The 27489-nt window shown below is 41.1% G+C and overlaps 1 protein-coding gene across 1 annotated transcript in view; it reads left to right on the top strand.

Annotated features, from left to right (window-relative positions):
* Window positions 1-2629: 2629 nt before the first annotated feature.
* The window catches only part of LOC142151852 (protein Hook homolog 3-like), a 50946-nt gene continuing 26086 nt past the window's right edge, over window positions 2630-27489 (top strand). The window contains exons 1-4 of the mRNA XM_075207915.1: window positions 2630-2769; window positions 16893-16978; window positions 24510-24582; window positions 27292-27342. Of these exons, the coding sequence (XP_075064016.1) occupies window positions 2713-2769; window positions 16893-16978; window positions 24510-24582; window positions 27292-27342 (267 nt within the window). The 5' untranslated portion in view covers window positions 2630-2712. The remainder of the gene's footprint in view (window positions 2770-16892; window positions 16979-24509; window positions 24583-27291; window positions 27343-27489) is intronic.

Raw genomic sequence — 27489 nt, 5'->3', positions numbered from 1 at the left:
TAGCACTTCTGTCTTACAGCACTGGGGTCATGAGTTCAATTCCCGACCATGGCCTTATCTGTGTGGAGTTTGTATGTTCTCCCCGTGTTTGCGTGGGTTTCCTCCGGGTGCTCCGGTTTCCTCCCACACGCCAAAAACATACTAGTAGGTTAATTGGCTGCTATCAAATTTGACCCGTCTCTGTATCTCTGTGTGTGTATGTTAGGGAGTTTAGACTGTAAGCTCCAATGGGGGCAGGGACTGATGTGAATGAGTTCTCTGTACAGCGCTGCGGAATCAGTTGCACTATATAAATAAATGGTGATGATGATGATGTGGTTTGGCAGGAAAAGGGGTGTGATGGAAAGATCAGGTGCTATTTACTGTTTTGCTGGAGTCCAAAGATACGGTCATAAGATCTTCAAGTGCGACTTTTAGCCTTTTACTTCACTATTATGCACTGTATTTGTATATTTGCATTCACAGGCTTTACTATCTAAACATAGAGCTGACATGACAACAGATAATTCATCCTGTTTCGTGTGGTTGGGGTAGGACTAGAAACACTAAGGGGCAAGTGGTGAAACATGCAAACTTCAGTAGCTAAATGCAGAATAGTACAAATGTTTCATGGGACAGTTTTGAAAATTTCGCTCATCTTTACTTTAGAGGCTCAATTATATTCTTCTACTACTTCCTTACTCCACATACAGCAAAAAAACAAAAAGCAAAACAAAGTTCTACACTCAGGGTAATTCAATATTAGACAGAGGTTTTACATAGGATTTTATTTAAAAAAAAAACACAATAAACCTGATAAAGGACTCAAAAATAATTGCGTAAGATCAACTTTATTCTAGACAGTCCTGTTTTTCAGGCTGGACATCATATTACTAAGCTTTTCTTTTCCTACAAATCAGAGTTTTGATGCACTTCATGATTAACATGTTCAAACAAAATTATGTTTTTAAATGCCACATCTGGTGTTGCAATACCACAAAGCTTGTAAATATAATCAATGAGATGTGGGGATCATGGTCCTGGTTGCATTGTATCTAATGCTAACAAAAATGGTAGAGAGCTATTTGAGTATCAATAAATCGTACACAAAGAAATAAAATTAATCCAAGAGACAAAAACCATGTCCCTGTTTCTGCCCTTACAACTGCTTAAGGGCACTTACCCTCTGGGGTTGCGTTTAACATGCAGTGTTTGAATTGCCCCAATATGTTAACTTAAATGGAGCAGGCAGCACCGGGAAAAAAGATTGCAATACAACTCTCCCAAACACAAATGCAATGCTAGCGGGTATGGGGTAACTGGAACCAATGGGATACGTTCTCAGAGCAGTTTACATGTTTTTACTAATGTTAAAACCCACTAGTAAAAGCATTTATTTTGACGCCCCTTGGTATGAGGTCTAAAGCCTTGATTAACTGTAAACATATTTGATAACCGTATACTCAGAAACACTACGATACTATTCAGGGTGGTTTTCTGATATTACTCTGACAAAGGAAAAAGTAGTAAAAGGAAAAACATTGTAAACTATTTTGGGGAAAATGTGTTTATTTCCCAAACAAATGGACATAAAATAGCATATTTCAATATGTTACCAAAATAAACATCTTAATGCCCCCAAAATATTAAATTGTTTGGATAGAGCAATAAAAATTTAATTTCTGATGGAACCAGTACAAAGTAACTCATGTAATGGTTTACACCTCAGACTAGACATGTAAATTGTTCTTCTTAAGTGTAAACCATCTCTACCCATTACAAATAGTAGGATACTTTTTCCATAGTTGTTTTAATGTACCTAACAACCAAATGGAAGCATTCAATAGCTTTTCTAAATTTATCTGACCCCTATATATTAAAGGTTCCTGATTACTATATTATAGTATCATGAAATAAGTAATTTTGGTATTTCTGTAGAACATGTACTGGGGTTGTCAACACTAAATAGACGTCCCTCAAATCCGCCCCTGCTCTTGGGGCTGTGGATTGTGAATTGCATTTACTCTCAATTCGGTACTATAAGCATTTAATAAAGGACGGTAAAGTGTTGGCTATCAGTAAATGTGAAGCTGTGGTGACAGGTACAGCAGCGCCTCGTACTCTCAGTGGCTAGGTAGACAGGTTAGTAAATCCTCCGAGTAACATGACAACTGAATGAAGGAAAGAAACGGGCCTCGGGGCTAAGCTTTGCAAAATATCCGGTGGATGCTACGATTGTGCGCAGTGGGCGCTGGGTGTCAGCTGTGTGGCTGCCTCATCCATAGACAGACACTGCCGAGCAGGGGGAAGAGGAGGAGACGGACCACCCATCCCCCAGCAAGACCCGGTGCAGCCCAGACTAAGGGGACGCCGCTGGGAACCTCCCGGGATCATCCCCTCCAGAACCGGACACAGCAGCCACCCTACACCAAGGACGGGGCCACCACCAGACACATAGCAGGACAGACATCTGGTTTCTACATAAGAGGTGCTGCTGAGGTGTCAGCCCCGCTACTCGTCAGCCAGTGTCATTGGCCTATACAGTATTATTGTTATCTATATCGTCACCTGTGCAAGGGAATCGTCACAAGGAGCATTGTCCACGCAACAACCCATGCAGTGGATGTGATTTATTATTTATTGCTGGTGTTCAGACTCGTTTGGTTGCTGCCGATAGAGAGGATCGCTCTGGTGGCGGAATTGGCGGAAACCGAGTAGCGGAGTGGAAAGAGGATGTTGAACGTGGAGAGCCTGGACCGAGTGGATCTGTGTGAAAGTCTGTTGACGTGGGTAAGTGTGGAAGGGCTTTCCCATCCCCCACCCCCGGGCTGAGGTTCTGAGAGGCCCTGCACTGCAAGGAACACACTGGCACATACTAGCTGCTGCTGCTGTCACATCCAGTGGTTCTATTGATACTCATTGTTTCATCACTTAAGTGTATTGGAAGTATGTTTCTCTAGAGATCAATAGAATAGGTTTCTTGATTGTAGTCTTCTTAGTTTCCTTTGTGAATCGCCAACATAATATGCAGTGTTGTACTTTGGCTAATATACCAGAGACCCATAAAAATGATTTTATTATATTAAAACACGTATTCAAATTATATATACTTAATGATGTAAAAAAAAGACTTTAAAATGTTCCTTAATTGGGATGTGGTAAGCTGTAGATTAGTACTATATCTTTGGTTGCTGGACTTGGATATAAACATGTTTCTGATACATCATCATCACCATTTATTTATATAGCGCCACTGATTCCGCAGCGCTGTACAGAGAACTCACTCACATCAGTCCCTGCCCCATTGGAGCTTACAGTCTAAATTCCCTAACATACACACATACAGATAGAGAGAGAGACTAGGGTCTATTTTGATAGCAGCCAATTAACCTACTAGTATGTTTTTGGAGTGTGGGAGGAAACCGGAGCACCCGGAGGAAACCCACGCAAACACGGGGAGAACATACAAACTCCACACAGATAAGGTTATGGTCGAGAATTGAACTCATGACCCCAGAGCTGTGAGGCAGAAGTGCTAACCACTTAGCCACTGTGCTGCCCCAGATACAGTCAAGTACATCCCATTTTACAGATTCTGTTAATTATGGGTTCTGTCAGATAAATGCTTAGCATCAATAAATGGTTTACTAATCCTGTGGAATAGCTAGCTATATGCTAGCTACTGGTACAGCAGTTACATTTTTGGTTTGCTGCTATCCATCTTATATGAAACCTCTAGTTAATGTAAGTTTTATTAATGTTCCTGGGTAAGCTAGGTAAGTACACATCACACTTTAGTAGTTTGCTATATAAACATGTGAAGTGATCAACAATGTGTACAACATTGTGTTTACATACAATGAAAGAAGTTCTTTGCATTGTCAGCTTGTTCTGGTTTGCTATTGTTCTGGTTGTCATGCTAATTATCAGGTACACTCCATATGTTTGAATGTATGCTGCCACTGTCCATGTGACTGTGTGTACAGCTTATAAAGATGAGATAAGGACCATGTATTTTGTCATGGTACAATAGAACAATCTTGATCTTTGTTGTCTGTCTCATTCTAAGCAGAATGTGTCTATCATCACTATCTCAAGATAACATAGCAATCTGATTAGATTGTTTTGTTGCAGAGTTCATATTCTTATTCTGTGCTTAAACTTTGATACAATGAAATGCATGTTAGTTTCTAATATTCTGTACACAAGAATGTTAAAATGTAATGTTTCATCATAAATGATACATTTGGACATTTTTGGAGCAGAGCTGTGGACAGTGTTAATGGGGAATGCAGCATATTTTATAAATTGGTGTTTGTAGGCTGATTCATTTAGGAATATTACAGTGCTTGGGGGGACAGGGCAATGCAAATGATTTTAGGGACCATCAATTTGACAGAGATTATTTTTCTATTTCGTATGATGTCTTATTTGATCATGCTAATAATTTCCAGGATATTGCTTAAATCACTGTTTTAGCTCTGCACGGGAATTGCAAACACAATGCTGAGATTTCTTGACCTTTGAGCCAGGCTATGTTATTAGCATAAAAGTGAACTGGAAGCTGACAGCATTGTAGAATAAAGCTAGCCACACATTTGGTAATTTTGCTGGTGGATGTAGTTACATACCAAATAGAATTTGCTGCGTGTGTGAGCCCAAATGATTGTCCAATCAAATCATATCCAACTAAACAGAAGTTAGATCAGGATGAAGAATCCAGTTTACCAGTGACCATATCGGTCTGCCTGTAAGGTCATTGGCTGAATGGAAACATTATATATCTTGCCTTGCGCCTACCCACCAAACTGTACCTGTGACATTATTGCCTTTTGCGTTACGGCCAATTTGACATCTGATCAAGTCTTTTGGTGAGTGTGTGGGTACTACGTGATTATACAGCCACCACTTGAAATGTTGTACACTATACAATGTAACATAATCAAACCATTTTGTGTTTAATATGTTGTTGCCCTTCTCATTGAGTAACTGCCATCCTGGGCACTTTAATGCTATACCAGTAAACAACCCCTGGTATCTCTGGTATTATTTCCATTGCTGCCAGCATAGTGCCCACAGCTCTTTCTATGTGGGCTTCTCCGATGTACAGTCACTAATATTGTGCAATAAAATAATGCTGGTATATTTACTACTAAACTGCTGGTTTGAAAAAGTGGAGATGTTGCCTATAGCAACCAATGAGATTCTAGTTATAATTTATTTAGTACATTCTACAAAATGACAGCCAAAATCTGATTGTTTGCTATAGGCAACATCTCCACTTTTTCAAATCTGCAGTTTAGTAAATATACCCCCTAGTGTAAGTCTGTACTGTATATGTTCCCTAGTAAGGACCTGAACAGCATGGCGGATGCCAATAGATTATAGAGGCCTCCAATACTTGGCCTTAAGGGTAAATGGTGTGAGTGCCCAGGTTGACAGTGAATCAAAAATGTTGTTACGTTGTACAGTATTACATATGGGTTGGGTACGAAATAATGATCCTCATTATTCAGAATGCCATTTCCCTCACACGTCCCCCTCTTTAGGCACAGGCTGGTGTAAGTGTCAGATACGCGCTAGTTTGCATATGCGCATTTCTTTGTTTTCTTTCTAAAACAAAGACAGTTATTGTCAGCGCTTATTTTTAACACTGCATTTATGTGTGTATCTCGCAAAATGAAAACGTGAGTTATTCGTTCACATTTTGATCAAAATATTTAAGCCTGCGTCCCAGTGTCAAGGGCACCTCATTGTATGCAGGTCCTACCCTGACCTATATGCTTTACACACCGTTAAAATTCAATGTAAATCAGATGCACTCATTTGCCAGGTACAGGGGCTTTAATCTAGCAAGGGCTGGCTTGTGACACCCAAATGTGCCTTAAATAGGCCTGATAGACAGCTGTTATGACAATAAGGCAATATTTGAAACAAAACCAGAGGAAATACGCCCATGCTGATAGTTTAGTTAGTGGGTATCATCTTGTATATGTACTGCTATTACGAAATGCTTGCCTTTTATGAAGGTAATAAGTAGGGGCATAGATAAGGTAACCCTGGCATGATTAATTTAGTATCCCCAAGGTGTATTTTGCAATATATTTCCACACCTACAAACATTGCAGGAAAAAGATTTGGCCATGCACTCATTTAATAGAGGTGGTAAGTCCTACCCCTTGGGCCTGAATGTTTGGGTGGGTGTATTTCATAGTTGTTATTGGAGGAGATCACATTTTGCAGCCAATGATTTTTGTTTAAGTAAAATGAAAATAAGTTATACATTTAAATTATACCTTGACTGGATACAGTTACTGAAGATCCATCACTGAGCACCAAACCACAGTGGGCCCTTGTAGAATATTTTGCACAGAAAACAGGAAATAAGTGGCTGTTATGTTGTATGCCGTTCTGTACTAAAATGTATATTCTGCATGAAGTTTATTATATTCAGCTCTATAATGGGCTTTTATAAATCTAATGGCCTTGATGTACCCAGTTTAAGATGTCCCTGATCGATGAAAATACAGATCTTAAATAATGAATTGAAAATAAAGATCTAAAATGCTTTCTTGCGATAAAACCTGCTGAGTTGGGAAGGAGAAAGGAATACCATTGAAAATCTGACTGTAGATCTCAATCATTATCTAAATAATGATAAATAGAAGCTAAAAAGGGTGCAAAATAGGATTCAAATCAGGATACAAGAGGGTAATATAATGTATGAATCTAGAGTATACAAATAAGTGAAACAAACTTATTAAAACCATATAATGAAATAAAGTAAAATCGAAAAGGAGATGATAAATCAAACTAAAAATAAATACATAAATATGATTAGGCAGAAAAAACAAAAATCATCAAGGCACAATGATATAGCTCTTTTAATGACAAGGTAGTGTATGGAGCCACAAGGACTGAACTGCAACACAGGAACTACAACACTGAATCTTACCCTATTAAGCCCTAAGGGTATGTCCTGGATTGGTGATGGTTTGAGCTGCAGAATAACGGTGGTTGCCTTAGATTAAAAGTGTAGTTTTGGTTCTTTGTTCCTACGTGTTTCTTCCATATCGGACTTTTCAAAGATACTTGCAGAGTGTCAGACGGGCTAATAAATATTTTGCCTCTGATTCTAATTGGATGAATGGTTTAAAATACTTTATTAGGGTTAAAACCATGTATAAATCAGCGTAAAATGTATAAATAAGAGGAAAAAATGCAAATAAGCTGATTGCAAATAGGTTAAACCCTATCCTGCTGAGCCTGATCAATCAGGACCAAGTTGGCTTTGTGTTGGGCAGGTAAACCCCAAATAAGACTCAACGGGTTCTCGATTCTGTTGCTCTTGAATGCCGAAAGTCATTCGACAGGATACATTGGAATTGCCGTCCTGTTGGCCGTCCTTGCCAGGTTTGGGTTTTGTGGTCCTTTCTTTCAAGAGATTCGAACCCTCTAGAGCTCCCCATCGGCTAGAGTTTTCATCAATGGGTTCCTTTCGGCTCCATTTCAAATTACCAATGGAACTAGGCAGGGTTACCCGCTCTCTCCATTAATTTTCGCATTGGCAGTAGAGCCTCTGGTGGAGCGGATCAGAACATCGTCCAATATTACTGGCACCCAAATTGGGGATACGCATCACAAGCTTTGCTTATTTGCAGACGATGTCCTCATGTTTCTCACCAATCCCGAGACCCCCTTGCCCACACCGCATGAAGTCCTCTGAGCATACTCTGAGGCATCTTGCTACAAAATAAACCCTACCAAATCGGAAGCCATTCTGTGGGACTTCCACAGAATATCCTTCTCTCTCTCAAGGCAGATTACAAATTTCACTGGTGCTCCTCCCCTCTTAAATACCTGGGAATTTACATCCCTTCCCACCCTGACCTTCTAGATTGTAACTACATCCCACTCCTGCACCAGTTCTTACTAACTCATGGGTGGAATTTGAGGTCTCATTGCTTTGTAGGATAGCCGCATAAAAAATGATGCTCTTGTCAAAAAAAATGTATTTGTTTCGATCCATAACAACCTTGGTCCCCCAACAGATACTCTACAAGTTCTATGCGATTGCCCTAAAGTTTGTGTGGAGAGGTAAGCACACTGGAATGACTCTGTCACGTTTGTTCTGCCCCAAATTGAGAGGAGGCCTCGCAGCCCCTGACCTGGAACTCTTATTAACAAGCTGCAAGGCTGGGACCAGCTTAAGGACTGGACAACTCCCCACCTTCGCAAACCATGGTTCTTGATCGGTGCACACATGGTTTCCCTGGTCCTGATATAAGACTTGTTTTGGCTTGGAAATAAAACAAGGCCGACTGTGGTGGTCATATTGAATAGCGTTAAAGATTCCCTGGTGGGATAAACTAGTGAAGTTGATTCAGGATTTCTCCCTTCTTTTTTCCCATATCTTCCTTTTCACAATTGCCTCCCTGGTCCTGGACCTGCGTCTGGATCTCTGGTATTCTCAAGGAGTTACTAAAGTCCTAGACCTCTTTTAACAGGTGGTCCAGATGCCCTTCTCCTGTTTCAAAAGCACTATCAGATCCTGTCCTCTGACTTCTAGAAATAACTCCAAGTGCGCCACTGGATCCAGTCGCAGAAGTTCCTCCCATCCCCACTGAAGCTTCTACTTCCCCTAGTGAAGCATCTGATTTATTTTCGCACCCACTCCGGAGGCATATCTGGCTGGTATTAGCTTCTTCTGCCTGACGTCTGTAAACTGCAAGCCCAATTACGATGGGAATCTGACCTCGCTCATCCCCTATCGGATGAAGACTGGGATAAAATCTTCAAAAATGTGTACACGATGTTGAGATGCTTTAAGATGATTCATAGATTATATTATACTCCAAACAAATTGCATACAACTTGGCCCGCAATATCTACACTTTGTTGGAGGGAGTGTGAGGAAGCCGGCTCCCTCTTCCTTATCTTCTAGACGTGCCCCCAAATTAGACTATTATGGGATGAAATGTTCGGACTAATCCGACAAGTAACCTCTATGCCAGGGGTAGGCAACCTGCGGCTCTCCAGGTGTTGTGAAACTACAAGTCCCAGCATGCTTTGCCAGTAGATAAACAGCAGATAGGTGGCAAGGCATGCTGGGATTTGTAGTTTCACAAACATCTGGAGAGCCGCAGGTTGCCTACCCCTGCTCTATGCCATCACTCTATAGCCTTCTTTGGTCCTCCTCCAATTATATCCTCCAGATTTCCCAGCACATCATAGATATGTTGCTGGCCATATTCTAATAACCGCTAGAGCTGCTATTGTTCAACACTCTAAGAACTCGGCTCCTCCGCCTCTCTCCAAAATAATAGCAAAAACTCAGTGCAGCTATGTTATGGAAACTATTGTTTTCAGGTATTCCACTTCGGTAAACTCCCCCCTGAAAAAGTGGTTCACCTGATCTGGCTATTATGCTACTCACCCTCTGAGTCCAGTTAGGGTTCACATTCTCCATCATTGGCCGATCATATAGTGGATCACATTGTGCCCCTGTCTAGGGATGATCCTGGCGATGTCTCCTTAATCCGCCCCCCCCCCTTCCTCCTTCCTTCCGTTGTTGTTTTGTTTGGAAAATTCAATAAAAATATTTTGAGTTACAAAAAAAAAATCTAAAACATATGTAGAATAATAAAAAACATGAAATAATAGAAAACAAAATAAATGTATGTTTCTTATCTACTGCAGGATATGTTTGCTACTAATTAAAGGATAATAGCAATAACTTGTTTGATTGTGTCTTGAGGACAGCTATGTGTTGTAAATTGTGCAATGTATTCATTTATCTATATAAACATCATAACTTCTCCAGTGGTCGATAGCGCTTCCATTCTTCCCTTTACGGCTGTAACATTTGTCCTGCATTCCTCTCTGTGTGTTCCGGTGCTTCCCTGTACCTTTGCTAGCTTTACTCCACTTTAGCTTTCTTCCTCTACAGTCTACTGCCAAGTTGGGGTGGGAATCTGTTATTCATTACCTTGTCCTCCTAGTACTGCCTCTCCACAGAGTGGATTCATAACTCAGCCCTTCTATGGTTTATTATTGCAATCCGTTATGAAAGAAAATCTACCGTAACAACATGTGCTATAACACACATTACAGGGCTGGATGAAACCTAGGGGCCTGGTAGCCAGTTTGACTAAAAAAATATTGCTGGTGTTTAAGTTTTGGAAATCACAACTGTTGAGGTTAATGGATGCACATGTTCCCTGGCTGCTTAACAAGCTCTTACTGGCCACATTATTTTGGCCAATAACTGTTACTATTCATTTCTGGTTCTGCAATAATTAAGTACTTAATGGGGTAAAGAGGGAAAAAAGGAAAACATAATCAAATTTCTTGTTGGTCTTAAGCAGAGCTGTCCAGTTGCTTAGTTCTTGCTTATTGCAAGATTGGAATAATATCTATCCATTTCTGTTGGCTTTAACAAAAAAAAACAACTTCCTGTTTCTGCACTTTGTAGTCTGCACATTGTGTGTCACACCCACCAAAAACCCTGACTCAGCTGTACCACGCACTTCAGAAAGGATAGATCATGTGTAATAGTTGGGTTACTACAAGTGGCTGATGATTTCAGAGGAGACATGATTCTGGACCTCTGCACCTCCTTCACCCTTCTGCCCTCCCCTCCCCCCTGAAGACAAAGTAAAATAGTAATTGGTCATGAATTGATGAAAACCCTGGGGCCATTCAAGGGGTCTTTCACTTTATTTAACTTGTATACTATATCTCCTCCTTTCCAAAAATCGATAGGCAGGTCAGCGCAGCACTGCTTCGTTTATATTGGGAAGGTGGTAAACATCCCTCCTCTCCCAGTAGCCACAGGGCTGTGAGGCTGGAGTAACTTACAAAATGAATAGACCCAGCTGCCAGGCCATGGATATCAGTTTTGCAAACAATTAAAATATTTTTAGGCATTGTCCGTTTAACTTAAGGCATAAAAAAAAAAAAAAGTTTTCGACTATGACACTGAAAAGGTGTTTAAAGGAAAATATAAACTTTGAAAAAATATAAACCATTGTTGGGAAAAAAAAATGTTAATTTTTCCTTTTACTGCACATGTAGCAAGTACTTTTTATAGAATATGCAATATTAATATGTAGTTTAATTGTATTGTAAGGCTATTATCATTTAGTTCTATATCGTGTCTAATTTTTAAGTTTGGCATAGCTAACCATTCATTTTTTTATTATTATTTATATTATAGAATTTTTTTACTCTAATTACATTTTAGATATTTAAAAAAAAAAAAAAGATTATGTTGACTAAATAATGACGATCCATGTTAGAAACATACTTACCAACATTAGTCTTTCTCCTGTGCACAAGAATACAAAAAGTTGCAGCCACAGCTAGTCCGGATAGGCCACTTCCTTGATTTCCTGTGCACACCAGTGGGCTGGCTGACACCTCGCCTCTAGGTGTTGGGGCAGTCGTGCCAGCTGTCAACAGTGTGACAATCTCCTTAAATCAGGAAGGTATATAGAGACTAAAGATTTATTTTTCCTCTTAATTACACATAGTTAACGGTTTTATTTATTATAGTAAGGCAAATATTTAAAATTTAGTGTATATTATAGGATGTTTCATTAGGGTCTAACAGGTGTAATAGTTTGTGTCTTCCCTCCAGTTAGAGGAAAAATATCTTAAAATTCAGGCTATGTTCATAAATCATTTTTTAATATTGTAACATTTAATTAATGGGTTGCCCACCAGAGCAGTTGCTGATTTTTCAAATATTCAACCAACAACATTTTCCTTTCTAGTGGGTTTTTGCGGAACTTTCACCTGTGACGCTGTTTTAAACATATATTTTTTAGAAGACCAGGACATGGGTAGAATAGTAATTTGTCTAAGCCATACTTGCACACAGAATATAAAATGCTTGCAAATTAAATATTTTTGTTTAACATAGATTTCTGTTTAAACAACAAATGATTCCTCTAGGAATGATCAGAAAATGTTACATTGGCTTTCTTGCCATTGATTCCAGGAGGAACTTTTTTGACCATTTTGAGTTTTATGACAACACCATCAATCCTTTTGTACACCTGGGGGTAATTGTATCAAGTTGAGAGTTTTTCGGTGGGTTTGAAAAACCAATCAGATTCTAGTTATCATTTATTTAGTACATTCTATAAAATTACAGCTAGAATCTGATTGGTTGCTATAGGCAACATCTCCACTTTTCAAACCCGCCGAAAAACTCTCGGTTTGATACATTTACCCCCTGATGTCTTCTTAATAGCTATATACCTTGCCACTGGACTCTTCCATGATCATCAGGAGCCCTGTGGTCATTAGCACTGGGGTTCCTGCAGACATTATAGCCCCTGTGTCTTGTAAGAAGCAGAGCAGCTTCTCCACAGCACCTCTAAGGTTAGAACATGTGCTTACATGCTTGGACATAGGCTTAGATGTCAGTGACAGACAGCCAATGCTATTACATGTCACACACCATGTTACAGATCCAACGAAGTGCTGAAAAATATTTTGTGTCCCAAACAATATGATGGAAATAATAAAAACATATTCCCATTGAAGAAACAGGGGAGGGGGGATTTTCACCAAAATCCTGATGTCTCACAAACTTTAATTTATACAGTAAAAATATGTTTAACTGCCATAGTGGAAAGTGTTGCACTTTTTAGTTATTTATTTATTTTTTACTTTTGAAACGGACACGAAATTTAAAGACTCCAGACTTCATGTATGTTCTAATGGGCAGTATGTATTGATGTATGTAAATTGTAATGTTGACATTGTTACTGCTCAATTTTTGAATGTACTTCTGTCTTCTATGCTCCGGACATATGCTCTACTTATTCCCTTCATTTCTCTGTAGGGTGCAAACAAATAAATGGAATGCCCATGAATGTTTGTATGGTTCTGCATGATATTTCTACATATTGTTTTAGGCAAAATGGTTGTCTCTATAATGTATAGGCGACATATGTTCTGTTATTCAACAGTAATTCCACACTGAACCATGGGTCTTAAAATAGGAGTGGGGTAAAAACAAAGGTAATTGTTTCTGAGTAGAAAGAAGCTTTCTTTAACACAGAGAGAGACTGTAACTGGTGCAATATAACACTTGCTGCCTGTTCGCTTCTTGAGGCCATTACAGAGCCATGTTACTGTAAATAGTACAAGGCTGATGTAAAGTGTCCATAATTACTCTCTGCAAGGCATGACGTTTGCTGACTACCATCCACTTGAGGACTGCCTGAGATATTTCGTAGCTGTCCTCAGATCACAAGAGGGTGATGTCTTCCTCAATGAACTGGGCAAATAAGCTGCCCAATTTTAGTTCTAGTGAAAGTTTGCTGCTAATTGTAAATAATGACACAGTGATTAATAAAGTGGGTGGTGAGAGTGTGTTCAAAATGTTAACACTGCCTGTCTTATCTGAGGAAGCAAGTTTATTTCAACAGAAGTGCCTGAAGCGTTTTATTTTATTTAATTTGCACAGTTACAGACTCGAGAGTGCAATACAGGATATCAAGAATAATATTCATACAGTCGGAATAAGTGAAAGCTATTGTCAGATGACTGTTTCTCACTTAGTCATCTGACTAAAGTACTTCCTGTACAATTTCCCAAATATTGACAATATACACAATACATACAGACAGACCCTGAATATGTGATGCAATTATCATAGCTGATCAAGTAATTCTACTTCATCATATAAACATTGAAACAATGTTATAAAGTAATTTTTTTCCAGCCAACGTTGGCTGGGAAATGTTGCTCATATAAGATAGCTACAAACCCTGCAACTAGAGTTGCAGTAGGTGTTTGTGCTGTCACACGCTCATGCTTATAGAAGTTTGCAAGAGGCGTAAAGCTGGGTACACACTACACGGTTTTCGTCCAATAATCAAAACAGCCGACATACGACCGCTCGTTCAAAAGTCGGGTCAGTGTGTGCAGTGACACGATGGTCGAAAGTCTGCCCAAATGGACGATTATTGCCTCATTTGGTTGGTCGTTCCGTTTAATAATATTTTCGTTCCAATCTCGTTTCCGCTGTGTAGTGTGTATAAACTTCCGACCGATCCACAGCAGTGAGTACGAAATTACAGTCATTGCTCACGACAACATGGCTGTAAAAAGTCGCTAAAGGGACGTCCGCTCTTCCCTTTATTGTTCTAAACAAGGCTAGTGTGTATGCAGTCCATGGACCGAGCGATCGTAACATCGATCGCATGTAAAATCGCTCGGCATAAAAAGTTGGTAGAAATTTCTGTAGCGTGTACCCAGCTTTAGAAAGTGTTGTACTGTTCATCACAACAGTGTGATAGCTGAGCTGAACAAATAGTGGACCTTATAGTCTTTGCACACAATGTAATTATTTTATTTTTTTTCCTTTGTTTCATTTTGAGCAGCTGAATGGAGCACAGACAGGCTCCTTTATGAACTGCAAACAAATACAAATCTGCACTGTTTTATTTATTTATTTTTTGGTGTGAACGATAACTTCAGTCTTTGGGAACACTGCAGTGTTAGGAGGATGCACTTGCATTTGCAAGCTTGCTGATACGAAGTGTGCCTAGATTGTTGTTAGTAAGTTATTGTTATTTATATAGCGCCTACATATTACACAGTGCTTTAAACTTGGTACACACTGAAGAATTGGTCAGACTGATGTGCTATCTGAAACGATTATACCTACGACTGAAGGTCCGATCAGTCTGGAGATTCATGCATATACACTGACACGATTTACCTTCAGATCTGTGCTCTTCATCTGGTCCTTTGTCCACAATATTAAGTCATTCACCACTGTCACATTGTTACACTGATTAAAACCGCCTTGTTATAGCTATCCACATGTCCTAACGAATTTCGTTCGCTTCTGTGACTCTGAAACGAAATATTTTGTCTCGGAACGAACAAATGAACTATTCCTTCTACAGCACTCTCTACATGTATTCACTCTGACATTCAGTGTTAACATCGGCTGAAAAGAGCCCGACTCTGTAAACTCTATGGAGATAGTCAGCATGAGTGCATACACACTACATGATAGTTAGGTGATTGATCGAAGAAAATTGAACGGTACGACCAACTAAATGAAGCGATAATCGTCCATTTGGGCAGACTTTCGACCATAGTGTCACTACACACACTGACCCGACTTTCGAACGAGCTGCCGTATGTCGGCTGATTGAGCCGATTATTGGACGAAAACCCTGTAGTGTGTACCCAGCTTTATAGACTATATTTAATTATCAATTAGTCACATCAGTCCCTGCCCCAGTAGATCTTTCATCAGAATCCATTTAACCTACCAGAATGTCTTTAGAGTCTGGGAGGAAAGTGGAGCACCTGGAGGGATATGCACTTTTTCGTCTTTAAACTGGTATGTGCAGAATCAAAATGCATCCTAATAAAGGTATAGGGTGAGGCATGGGGTTTGGGTGGATCCGGGTCAAAGGGTAGCCAAGCATGTTTGTGGACCTCTTGTGTACTTAAAGAGGCATGTCTCGATCCACCCATCTCCTCCCAGCAGCAAGTGCTCGCACCTCCCCAGATGCTGCTGTTTTGGCCCATTTTGCAGTTTCCATAAAATCAGATACAGGTGCACAAAGGTAGGAGCATGAAAAACACTCTGGGTTTGCACTTTTACGTGGTCGTAAATGGGCCACAGAGTCTCATGAAAGATAATGATCTCTATGTGGAGAGCCCAAGTGCCATGTTCACAGGTCAAATGACAAGCAATTTATAGAGAAAGTAGAATATGATCTACTTTCCGTCAACCCTTTTTTGCTTAGTAATGACAGCCGCATGCACTGCACCAGTGTCATTTCATAATCTCTATGCAAGTTTCTGTCCCTCCTCTATTCATATGTCGAAAATGGATCACAGAAGAATGAATGAATGAATACATACAACTTTTGGGAACTGATGCGTGACATAGTTTTCTCATAGCAACATCTGACCCGCATATATATCTAATATCTGTGATTGAATTGATCTTTATGCCAAGCTTTTTCTCAGATGGTCTACTCAATGTGCATTCCATTTAAAACAACTCGAGAAATCACTTGTGTGGAAGAGTCCTAAAGCTGTAGTTGAAAGATAACCTTCTGGCCAATCATGAAATGTTAAGAGCCATGTGTTTAGACAATCTGTTTTGTAACTTGTTAATTGCCTGAATTAAGGGGCTTTAATGTGGTTGTGTATAGGAATATATTTTAGTGAAAAATGCTAAAATAGTCTAAAAATAGTAACTATTATATTACCCTTTGTTTGTTTTCCACAATAAGTGCAATACCAGAGATACACACCTAAATTTGTCCTATACCTCAATTTATAGGCACATATATGTTTGTCTCAGATCTTGACTGTAAAGCATGGAGAAAGGCTTAGATTACACAACATAAGTTTAACTTTAACCAACTTTCTGCTTTGCTTCAGCTATTTTAAATATAATCAGGATATGTATTGCAGAGTGAGTACCACAACCGGCAATGATACCACCACTTAATTTCCTGCCCTCTTAGTATGGTTCAATGTTTTCTAAAGGTTGACTTTCAAAGACTTTATTAAAAGGTGACATGCTTAAAGGGCCACCGAACCTAAAATGCCTTATATCAAAGAGCCATTCATAGTATTCACAAAGATATAAAATGCTCCTATATTTTGGCAGAACTTGAAGTTTGGCATTCTATTCATTGAGCTTAATTTTATATAGCACCAATCTATTAAAATATGTGTGTATATATATATATATATATATATATATATGTATGTATGTGTGTGTGTGTGTGTGTAACATATATTTTTTATACATGCTGGTAATGGCTGTTTATAAAAACAGCTGTTTTTAATATCCAGTTAGAATGTTAGCGTTTTCCTTTCTCTGAATTTACTCTGCGTTCTTCCCTTCCCAGATACAGACCTTTCACGTGGATGCACCATGCAAAACCGTGGAAGACCTTACCACTGGTGTGGCAATGGCCATGGTCCTTCAGAAAATGTAAGTAGTCAACTGGGGGTATAGGCATAAAAGTAAAGTAAGAGATTTACAGTTGATGTTGAGATAATATTAGTCATTTTATAATGTTAGGCCTATACCTAAAAAATTAAAGGGTTTTACATTGTATTCAGAAGACTTCTATGTATTGTTCATAACCTCCTACATCTTTAATTTAGTGTCTTTATTTTGTGTTTTCTGGTTAACATTTTACAATTATACAGGCACAGTTCTTTTTATTTTTGGACCTTTTAATACTGCTCTGAACTTCGCACATGTAAGAAGAGCTTATTTGTGTTTTATCCAAGGGCATCAAAAATAAGTATTTCTCTATCCTCCTTTGGGGGGATACCAGGGACATTTGGGTATTGTCACGGCAATTGGGTTTCTGGAATCCGTCTCTGGACCCCTGGGACTAGTTGTGGCAGGAGTGTAGTGGAAACTGGGAGGAGGAACCACACAGAAGATAGTAGCTGGAATCTGTACACAAGCAGTTGGAATGAAGGTTAATACACACGAGGAATAAAACCAAAAGTATTTCAGCAGGCAGAATCAAGCTGAATTCACACAAGGGTTAATGGTTTGCAGCTCACATAACGGCAACAAGATGAAGCAACTAAATTCTCACAGAGGGTTATTGGTTTGCAGTTCATATAACAGCCAGCAAGATGAAGTTGAACTCGCACAGAGAAGTCCATAACACAGCTGAGGGTGTGGCTGAATTCCCTCAGAGGACAAATGGTGGCGATCTGTATACAGCAGGAGGATAGAAGCAGCAACCAGGATGAAGCTGAATTCACATAAAGGGTTGAGAGCAGGCAGCAAAACAGACAGTAACTGTGGTGATCAGAAACTAGGAAAGTGTTGCACTGGCAATTTGCTGAGTGTAGGAGGACACTCTTATAGTCTGCAGACAAAGCCAATTGGTGGATGAGATCAGGGGGTAAATGTATGAACCTCCGGATTCTTCAACTCCGGCGAGTTCAGCGTCTTCAGCGCTTAAAATTTAAAGCGGCGCTGCCTTGTAAAGGGAGACTTCCCTTTACAAGGCAGCGCAGCTTTAAATTTAAGCGCTGAAGACGCTGAACTCGCCGAAATTGAAGAATCCGGAGGTTCATACATTTACCCCCAGTTGTTCAAACTCAGCAGGATGTTTAGCAAATGTCTCACCCAAGATGGCAGCCTCAAGTACTGCAGACAGAAGTCATGCTTGTCCCAGGATAGAATGCTGCATTCGACCAGGAGGGAGATGTACGGTGATATGGTACCGCCGAGTGGTGTAAACAGGACTAAGGCCCGATTCTTGACAGGTATAGAGTAGGAACAGGGCAAACTAGCACTTTAAACTTCTGTTTAACTAAGCCCTAGCTCCTCCCCCTCTATACCTCACTTCCTGCTAGCCTCAGTTTAGTTTAAGTGCCCAGCGAACGGGCTGCGTAGCAGCCCAATTCTGTTTATTTTTTTGTTTTTGTTCTAGTCTGAGACTTTAGTCTCCTGTTCCTGACAGCCGGCGGCTCACTGAGCACTCCCCGGCTGCTGTTAGTGAGGACAGTCTGCAGAGCACAGCATGGAAGGCTGTGCGCCTTCTGGAGGGGAGGATCGGAGGTACGTGGAGGCGCCTCTGCTGCCAAAATTCATCTGCATATGCTTTAATGTCCTCCTAGGAGCCGGCCACAGTCTGCTCCTAGGAAGGCATTAACTATTAACTATTTTTAGCTTAGGGGACTGGGTCATACTAAGATAGTGAGCCCTGCTAGGCACTGGATTGGTTGAGGTGGTTGTCCTGTTGGATGCTTGCCAATCCAGTGCTTGGCCCTGGGGGAGAGGTGTGTTCCTCTATTGCACTTCCTCCTTGGTGGTCTCCTCCTCCTTTGTGTGCAGACACCAGAATTAGCAGCCATCCAGCTTCTTTCCTTTTCTGTCCTGAGTCCTGTAAGGTAAAGGGTTGGGGCTGTTGTTTTCCAGGGTTTTTTCTTTTAGTCTGTGGGGCTGTTTGGCTGTTTTGCAGGCTCACTTTCTGTTTTACATTTGTGTGCTGCTTGTCTATACTGTGTTTATTACACTGTTATTTGTGTATTTTGTCCCATCTGTTAACATGTCAGATAAGGGAAAATCAATGCATGTTAAGGCTGGTGTTACTTCTATGTAGAGTTTCACCTGTGCTGCCTGTAATATTAAGTTACCGTCTGGACAGTCAGGCGCGCAAGGCTCTGTGCGCAGCCTGTCAGTCTTCAGAGAGCACACCGTGTGAAATAACAGCTGCTGGTTTGGATACAGCAAAACCTGCCTTGGCTCGGTCTCTTTCCAATACTGTGGCTGAACCTGCCCAGTTGGTGCGGTCTCAGTCTGTGGCCGCTCCATCTTCTAATTCTGCTTCCTCTGTGGCAAATGACATGGGTTGTGGTTCGCTAAGTCAGGGTTTGCCTGTTTCTACCCCGGCGGAGTCTGTAGAACCAGCTTGGGTACGGGGACTTGCATCCTCAGTACAAGGTTTGGTTTCGGTCTCTTCCTCTTTAGAGAGGATGTTGCAATCTGCTACACCGTCTTCCTCACGTAAGCGCAATTGGGTGGCGGCACCCCTACAGGGAAATGAGTCAGATTCTGACTGTTTTTCCCAGGAGGAGGGTGAATTAGCGGTGGATTCTGACATGGATGCTCCTTCTTTGGTGGAGGAGGTTCATTCTGATCATCAGAGTGTGGAGGAGTTAGTACAGGCTGTGCATCAGGTACTTGATTTTCCTGAGGAAGAGGTTCCTGACGCTGCAGAGGCTTCTCTTTTTGCGTGCCAGAAAAATAAATCTTTCTCTTTCCCCGCTTCTTCCCAATTGGAAGATTTGTTGGCTGAGCCTTGGGCTTCCTCAGAAAGGAAGTTCCAAGTATCTCGGTGACTGCAGTCGTGTTATCCTTTTCCTCCTGAAGTTCTTGCTAAACGGGAGGTTCCTCCACGTGTGGATGCTCCTGTTTCAAGGTTGGCCAAGGTAACTACTATTCCTAATGCAGCCACTGTTAAAGATGGTACAAACCGTTAGGTTGAGGCCGTCCTTAAGTCCATTTTCGTGGCAGTATGTGTCTCTCTGAGGCCTGCCTTGGCGTCGACGTGTATAAGGCTGGTCAGAACAGCTGTCTGAAGGTTTGTTGTCAGGCAGGCCGTCCTCGGAATTGCTTCCATTAGTGGAGCAGATTCAGAGGGCGATAGATTATTTAGGCAAAGCGGACTATGGATGTGGGGCTGATTGGGGCACGGGTCTCTGCTTCTGCGGTTTCGGCTCGTCAGACTCTCTGGCTTAAGTCCTGGGAGGCTGATGTTGAGTCTAAAAAGGCTCTTGAGACCATACCTTTTTCGGGGGGTGTTTTGTTTGGCCCTCAGCTTGACGCCATTATCAGTCAAGCAACGGGAGGGAAGAGCACTTTTCTTCCTGTTAATGCTCCCAAACAAAGAATGTCCAGGTTCCAGTTCTTTCGGTCCTCAAGTAGGTTTTGGGGTCAATATTCCTCAGGCCAATCTTCCAGGGGCCAGTTATCCGCCCACAGGGGTGGTTTGCAGTGGGGCTGCCAGGTCTGGTCTGCTCGACGTCCAGCAGCAAAGCCTGCAGACAAGCAGTCTGCATGACGGGCATTTTCCTCCTCCGCTGTCGCCAGTGGTGGGAGCCCAATCTTCTCTTGTTCAGGGATCTTTGGTTTCCGTCTACCACCGATGTCTGGGTACGGGGAGTGGTGGACCAGGGATACAAGATCGATCTACTCGGTTCTTTCCCACTTGTCCACTAAAGTGATTGGCTTTACAAGAAGCGATCCAATTCCTCCTCTTTTCCGGAGTGATTATTCCGGTGCCAGATTCCCAAAAAGGGTTTGGGTTTTTATTCCAACCTTTTTCTCGTGCCAAAACCAGACGGCTCATTCAGACCCATTCTGATTCTAAAATCATTGAACACTCAGGTCAGAGTGCCCAAGTTCAAGATGGAGTCTTTGCGCTCGGTCATTCACGGCATGGAACAAGGAGAGTTCATGGTGGCTCTAGGCATCAAGGATGCCTATCTCCATGTTCCTATCTGGAAGGGTCATCAGTCCCTCTTGAGGTTTGCGGTTCGGTCAGAGCACTTCCAATTTCAGGCTCTTCCCTTTGGTCTAGCCACGGCCCCGCGTATCCTCACCAAGATCATGGCGGTCATGGCTGCTCTGTTAAGGTCCAAGAGGATTACAATCATCCCTTACCTGGACTATCTTCTTTTAAAGGCAGAATCTCCAGAGGTACTTCAGTCGCATATCCAAGTAGTGATCCAGATTCTAGAATCTCATAGTTGAATTCTCAATTTCAAAAAGTCCAAGTTTATTCCATCCCAGTGGATGATCTTTGTGGGTCTTTTATTCGACACCCGTCAATGACGGGTGTTCTTACCTCAGACAAAATTCTAGCCTTACAGAAGATGGTGAAATCTCTGTTGGCGGAAAAACAGCCCTTTGTGCATTTCGGCATGAGAATTCTGGGCAACATGGTATCAACTTTCGAGGTGGTCCAGTTTGCTCAGTTTCATGCACGGCAATTCCAGTTGGAACTTCTGTCGCAGTGGAACAACTCCCATCTAAATATGGCTGGCCAGGTATTCCGCCTGTCTCCACAAGCGCGTCAGTCGCTTCTTTGGTGGTTGCACAAACAAAATCTCGGCAGGGGACGCCCATTCTCAATTTGGGTTTGGACCTTGATCCAGCCTTCGAGGTTGGGGGGCCGTCTGTCTTCACGCTTGTTTTCAGGGTCTTTTGGACTCCAAAGGAATTCAAGCTTCCAATGAATGTCTTGGAACTGCAAGCAGTGTTTCATGCTCTTATGAGCGCGCAATGCTTGCTGCAGGGAAGGCCAGTGAAGATTCAGTCAGACAATGCCACGGCGATGGCATACCTTAATCATCAGGGCGGCACCAAGAGTCCCTTAGTCATGCGAGAGACGCACAAAATTTTTTAGTGGGCCGAAGCGCACGTTCCAGCGCTCATGGCCATTATTATTCCTGGAATAGCAAATTGGAAAGCAGATTTCCTAAGCAGGCAGACTCTGCATCCGGGCGAATGGTCCCTTCATCCGGAAGTGTTTCGTTAGTTGGTGGAACTGTGGGGTCAGCCGGATGTCGACATGATGGCATGTCTATTGAACCACAAGGTCCCACTCTTCTGCTTCCGCACAAGAGATCCTATGGCTGTCGCAGGAGACACTAAGCCGTACCTCCAAGGGACAGACATGGTGTACCTTTTTCCACCAGTAGCCATGCTCCCACGGGTGTTTAACAAAAAAATAAAATAGGTATAGAGAGAGGGTGTTCCAGTCCTTCTAGTAGCGCCGGATTGGCCGTGAAGGGTCTGGTACACCGACTTGCTCTCCATGGCAGGAGCTCGTTCGTTTGCCGCTACGCCCAGACCTATTAACTCGAGGTCCCTTTTGTCATCTAGGTTTACAACGTCTGGCTTTAACGGCATGGCTGTTGAAGCCTTGATCCTGTGAGCTAAAGGTTTTTCTGAACGTGTGGTGCAAACCATGCTTTGGGCTTGTAAGCTGGGTTCTGCAAAGATCTATCATCGAGTCTGGAAAACATATATTGGCTCGTGTGAAGAGAAGGGGTATCCTACTTCTTCTTTTCGCTTGGCCAGGTTACTTGTTCTTGCAGGACGGGTTGGATGCAGGTTTGCACCTTAGTTCTATTAAGGGTCAGGTGTGTCCTTTCGGTCTTCTTTCAAAGAAGACTCACTGTCATACCTGATGTGCACACTTTCATTCAGGGCATGCTCCATGTACAACCTCCACAGAGGTGGGCTGGGCCGGGGGGCAGGGGGGCATTGGCCCCCCGGGCCGCTCAGATTTTGCGCTTTTAGGGCCGGGGGGTAGGCCGGCCGCCCCCGATGCAATTTCTTCTGATTTTTTTCTGCGCCCGCATCTGATGTCATCAGATGCGGCCGCGTCAGCGCACAGGCGGCCGCATCACATGACAGGGGATGCGGCCGCCTGTGTGCCCCCCTGCCTGCAGCATCCCAGCCCGCGCCTGAACCTCCATATGTTCCTCCGGTAGCACCATGGGATTTGAATTTGGAGTTGAATGCTTTACAGCATCCGCCTTTTGAACCTTTTGAATACAGTGGAATTCAAATTTCTGACCTGCAACACGGTCTTCCTTTTGGCCATATCTACGGCACGAAGACTTGCAAGATAAAGCAGCAAGCTCTGAAAGTCTCCTTCTTGTTTTTCATGAAGACCGGGCAGTTCTTCGAACCAAGCCTTCTTTTCTTCCTAAGGTCGTTTCTAGAATTAATTTAAATCAAGACATTGTCATTCCTGCTCTGACGATGATTCTATTCGTTATCTCAATGTTTTCCGAGCCTTACACATTTATGTGCGAAGGTCTCAGAATGTGCGCAAGACTGAGCATGTTTTGATTCTCTATGATGCTCACAAGAGAGGTTGGCCAGCTTCTAAGGTGACTATTGCTTGCAGGCTTATAGTGGGGCTGTCCCAGATAATTTGTGGGCGCACTCTACAAGGTCTGTAAGTGCTTCTTGGGTGCCTTGCCATGGTGCCTCCAGTGAACAGCTGTGTAGGATGGCCACGTGGTATTCACTAGGTTTTACAAGTTTAATGTCTTTGCATTCAAGAATGCAAGTTTTGGAAGAAAGGTGCTTTGTGTCATTTCTTCTGAGCGTTCCCTCCCGTGAGGCAGCTTTGGGATGTCCCCGTTGTCCCCCAAAGAAAATAGATAGAGAAAATGAGATTTTTGTACTTGCTTAAAATATGTTTCTCTTAGTCCATTTAGGGACACCGGGCACCCACCCTTAACGCTCTGGTTTCTCCTACTGTTTGACATGTTGTCTTGTAGTTAAGGGAATGTTGTTGTTTTGTTATTTTTATTCTCTTTTCTTGTTTTCTCTCTTTTCTTGTTTTCTCTCTTTTCTTGTTTTCTCTCTTTTCTTGTTTTCTCTCTTTTCTTGTTTTCTCTCTTTTCTTGTTTTCTCTCTTTTCTTGTTTTCTCTCTTTTCTTGTTTTCTCTCTTTTCTTGTTTTCTCTGTTTCTTTTCTTGTTTTCTCTCTCTCTGCTTTCTGTGGGCTTTGTTAAATATAAACTGAGGCTAGCAGGAAGGGGGGTATAGAGGAGGAGGAGCTAGGGCTTAGTTAAACAGAAGTTTAAAGTGCCAGTTCAACCTGTCCCTACGCTATACCCCAATGTCGCCGGTGTCCCCCAATGGACTAAGAGAAACTAATTTTACGTAGGTACAAAAATCCAATTTTTACCTCAAAAAGCTGTGTTTTTTTTATTTTCTACACATAGACCATATTTGCGGTACATAATAATGAAATAGGACCTTTTTTATATGTTCAGTTTCAAGTGGAGATTAGTTTGTTGATATCTGAAGGATTAGGTGAATGATTTGAAAAGTCAGGGCCTCATCAAAGGATATTCAGTTGTTTAAATAGAGCTACTATTTTTTGCTTCTTGTTCAGTTTCCATTAACTATACCAGTGATTCACAAAAAGTTTTATGGAATGTGATTTTCTTTAACAGTGACCCAGCATACTTTGATGAAAACTGGTTAATACGGATTAAAACTGATGTGGGCGACAACTGGCGGCTCAAGGTAATTTTTGAGGACTATTTTGCCGTTATTGGTATGCAGTCTTGTTGCCTTTTCCTTGAATTCCAGTGTTACTTGTCCATCATGTAAAAAAAAGTACCTGTAACGGTAACATATTATACGCTCTGGCCTCAATTTTGAAAGTTTATGATGGTACAAAACACGGAAATGGACTTTGTAAATGAAAACCATTTGCTGCAATGGTCCCTTACCCACTTGTGATGTTAGACTTGCCGTAGATTTGTTGCTTTTTGAATGCCACGTGCTCCATTGAAACTTGCATTAAACAAGTTTACTGAATTGATCTCCCTGACACAAGATAACAACTGCGATTTACCTTTGGTTATACTGGATTTAAAACATTTTTAACCCTAAAGTGCGAAGGACAAGTCCTGCGTTTAATTTCATAATTCGGTAAACCTCGCTTTGTAGCAATTTGCGTTTTAATGTCAGAAAGGTAATTCGTAATGTCCTCATCATAATTCTGACACATGGGGATAGATTGAATTAGCCGCGTAGTTCTTAAGAATTTCTCTGCAGATTTTCTACTCGCAGCTCTGAGTTGCTAATTGAATCTGCCCCATAGTCTCATAGATTTAAAATGTTTAGCTACTGCTGTAGCCTTCTCACTCTTGCTCTTATAAATATCTGTATTTCCCACTCTCTCCTTCAACTTTCTATTATTTTTTTAAAATTTTGTTTTATAATCGAAAAACTGATCTATGCTCATTCTAATTTACTTTTGCGGACCTTGAATACTTTCCTACATGGGCATTTTTAATAACTTTATGCCTGTAAAATTACATATAAATAAGATTCTTCATGGAATAGAGGTACTGTGAGTTGGATGCTGCACACTACCACACTACTGTACACTAAAGTAATTGCAGAACAACTTTGGCAATTATAACCAGGAAATATCCCATTCTCTTTGGCTGCCAGTAAATGTTTATTTTTCTGTCTAGTACATGATTATCTTTAAATATTTACCATATGGAAGGTCAGCGTGTGTGCCAATATTTCAAAACGGTTTTCTTGATAAGAGGATTTATCTGTAGTGTCCCATGTAACTAATCCTCTTGTCACTTACTGATTTCTTAGAGTAGGGTTTTGTTTCTTAGTAGTTTAAATAATTCTACATCTGTGTCACATTCTAAATCATTTCTCTCCTCTCCTTTCTGGAGTGATTTGTAAACAGCCTTTTATAGGCCTGAAAGCAATGCTTACCAATAGAAGGTATGAGTTGGCTCTTAGGGTAGAAATAGGAGTGGATTGAAAACTATCCCTATACAGTAAGCTAATAGGATTTGTGTTTTTCATTAATAAATTAAAACTGTTCTCATTTCGTGTAACAGCAACATCAAGATCCTGCTGAACGTCACTGTAGGATTTTGTGCATTAGCCCAGTTACCACCTGCTTTTATTGTTTTGATTTTTTTTTTTGCAGCATTGGTTCCACTTTGGTAGGATGACCTCCTATTGAAGAAACAATTCTAATTGACATTGGACTAGCACGGCCAATAAAACTCAAATAATCCCAACAAAACATTAGGATGACCCTCAACCCTTACAACTTCTATCAGCGAAGGGGCTATTTCAACTCTTTTACCCCTCTGATGGCTATATAGTCTACAAAGGTTCCATAACAATCTTGTCCATTATACTGACATAATAAGTTAGAAATAATCACACCCATGCAGCAATATTAAATTTTAATGAACAGCATACATGCAATCCCCACTTCCTCCTTCAAAAAAAAACCTTGTTTGTTATTATAAACAAATAACAACCCCCCCGCCCCCCCTCTATTCTTGATTTGACGCAGTCTAGCACCAACTGTGCTTTGCAATAGGCATGGAAAAGGGGAACCAGGCAGCATAGTAAACTGTGGCTTTCCCTTGTTGTATACAGCTCTTCTTGATTACTGCATGTCCCCCTCTCCTTCCTTCTAAAAAAAAAAAAAGCCAAAAAAAACTTCAGAATCGCCCCCGACACCCACACTTTAAAAGAAGGTCAATGAGAAAAATATCTTCTGGTTCTTGGACCGTTCTGACATCAGCCTTTAAATCATCCCAAGGTCGAGGGGAAGAGAATAGAATCCTTAAAAAAAAAAAATAGGAGAAAAATATTGTAAGCTGATTAATTGTTGGTACAGCAGTTTTCATAAAGGATTTCTTAAGTTTGCTGGGTTTTTTTTCTACTTCTACAATTACTAGATTAATTTATCTGTATGTTTGGCTGATGGGTGAATTAGAGATGCACCCATGCAATAGTTTTTAAATTCTGGCTGACCCAGGAGCCTGTTAACTAGTATGACCTATTGAGCGAGATTCACCCAGCCTAGCAGTAATCTTTTTCTTGGCTGCTTGTGAGAATGAGGTTTAGCACAAGATTTATGTTTAAATCAGTACAGGTGCTATGTCCTCTATGTCCTTGGATTTGTTTGGGGGTTGGTGACTGCACCTTGCTTAGCAGATACAATAATAAACAAGATTAATTAATTACATATATTAATTCAAACCAATAGCCCTCAGTCTTTTTTGAATCTTATTTCACCTGAGTACAGTTTGCCTTGCTTAATTTAGGCTCCACCCTTTTTGTATGTCTCTTACAAATCGGTCACGTGTTCATTTATATATAATATATATATTTATTACACTCAAAAAAAAAAAAGCATATACAGCCATTTAACTTCTCATTTTCCTCTTGTAGATTAGTAATCTGAAGAAGATTTTGAAGGGAATTTTGGATTACAATCATGAGGTAATCAAAAAATAAATCTTGAATTGAAATGCTGAATGTCATGATATTACATATGTAGGACGGTGTTCACTGCTACAGCTGAATATCCTGGGAGGAGATGTTCAGCCATAGGTACCTTACATGCTATACTGTAACCATGGGTTACAG

Source organism: Mixophyes fleayi, chromosome 1 (assembly GCF_038048845.1).
Source record: "Mixophyes fleayi isolate aMixFle1 chromosome 1, aMixFle1.hap1, whole genome shotgun sequence".
Classification (NCBI taxonomy): Eukaryota; Metazoa; Chordata; class Amphibia; order Anura; family Limnodynastidae; genus Mixophyes; species Mixophyes fleayi.
The sequence above is the reverse complement of the archived record's forward strand: the minus strand, read 5'-3'. Positions and strand labels throughout refer to the sequence as shown.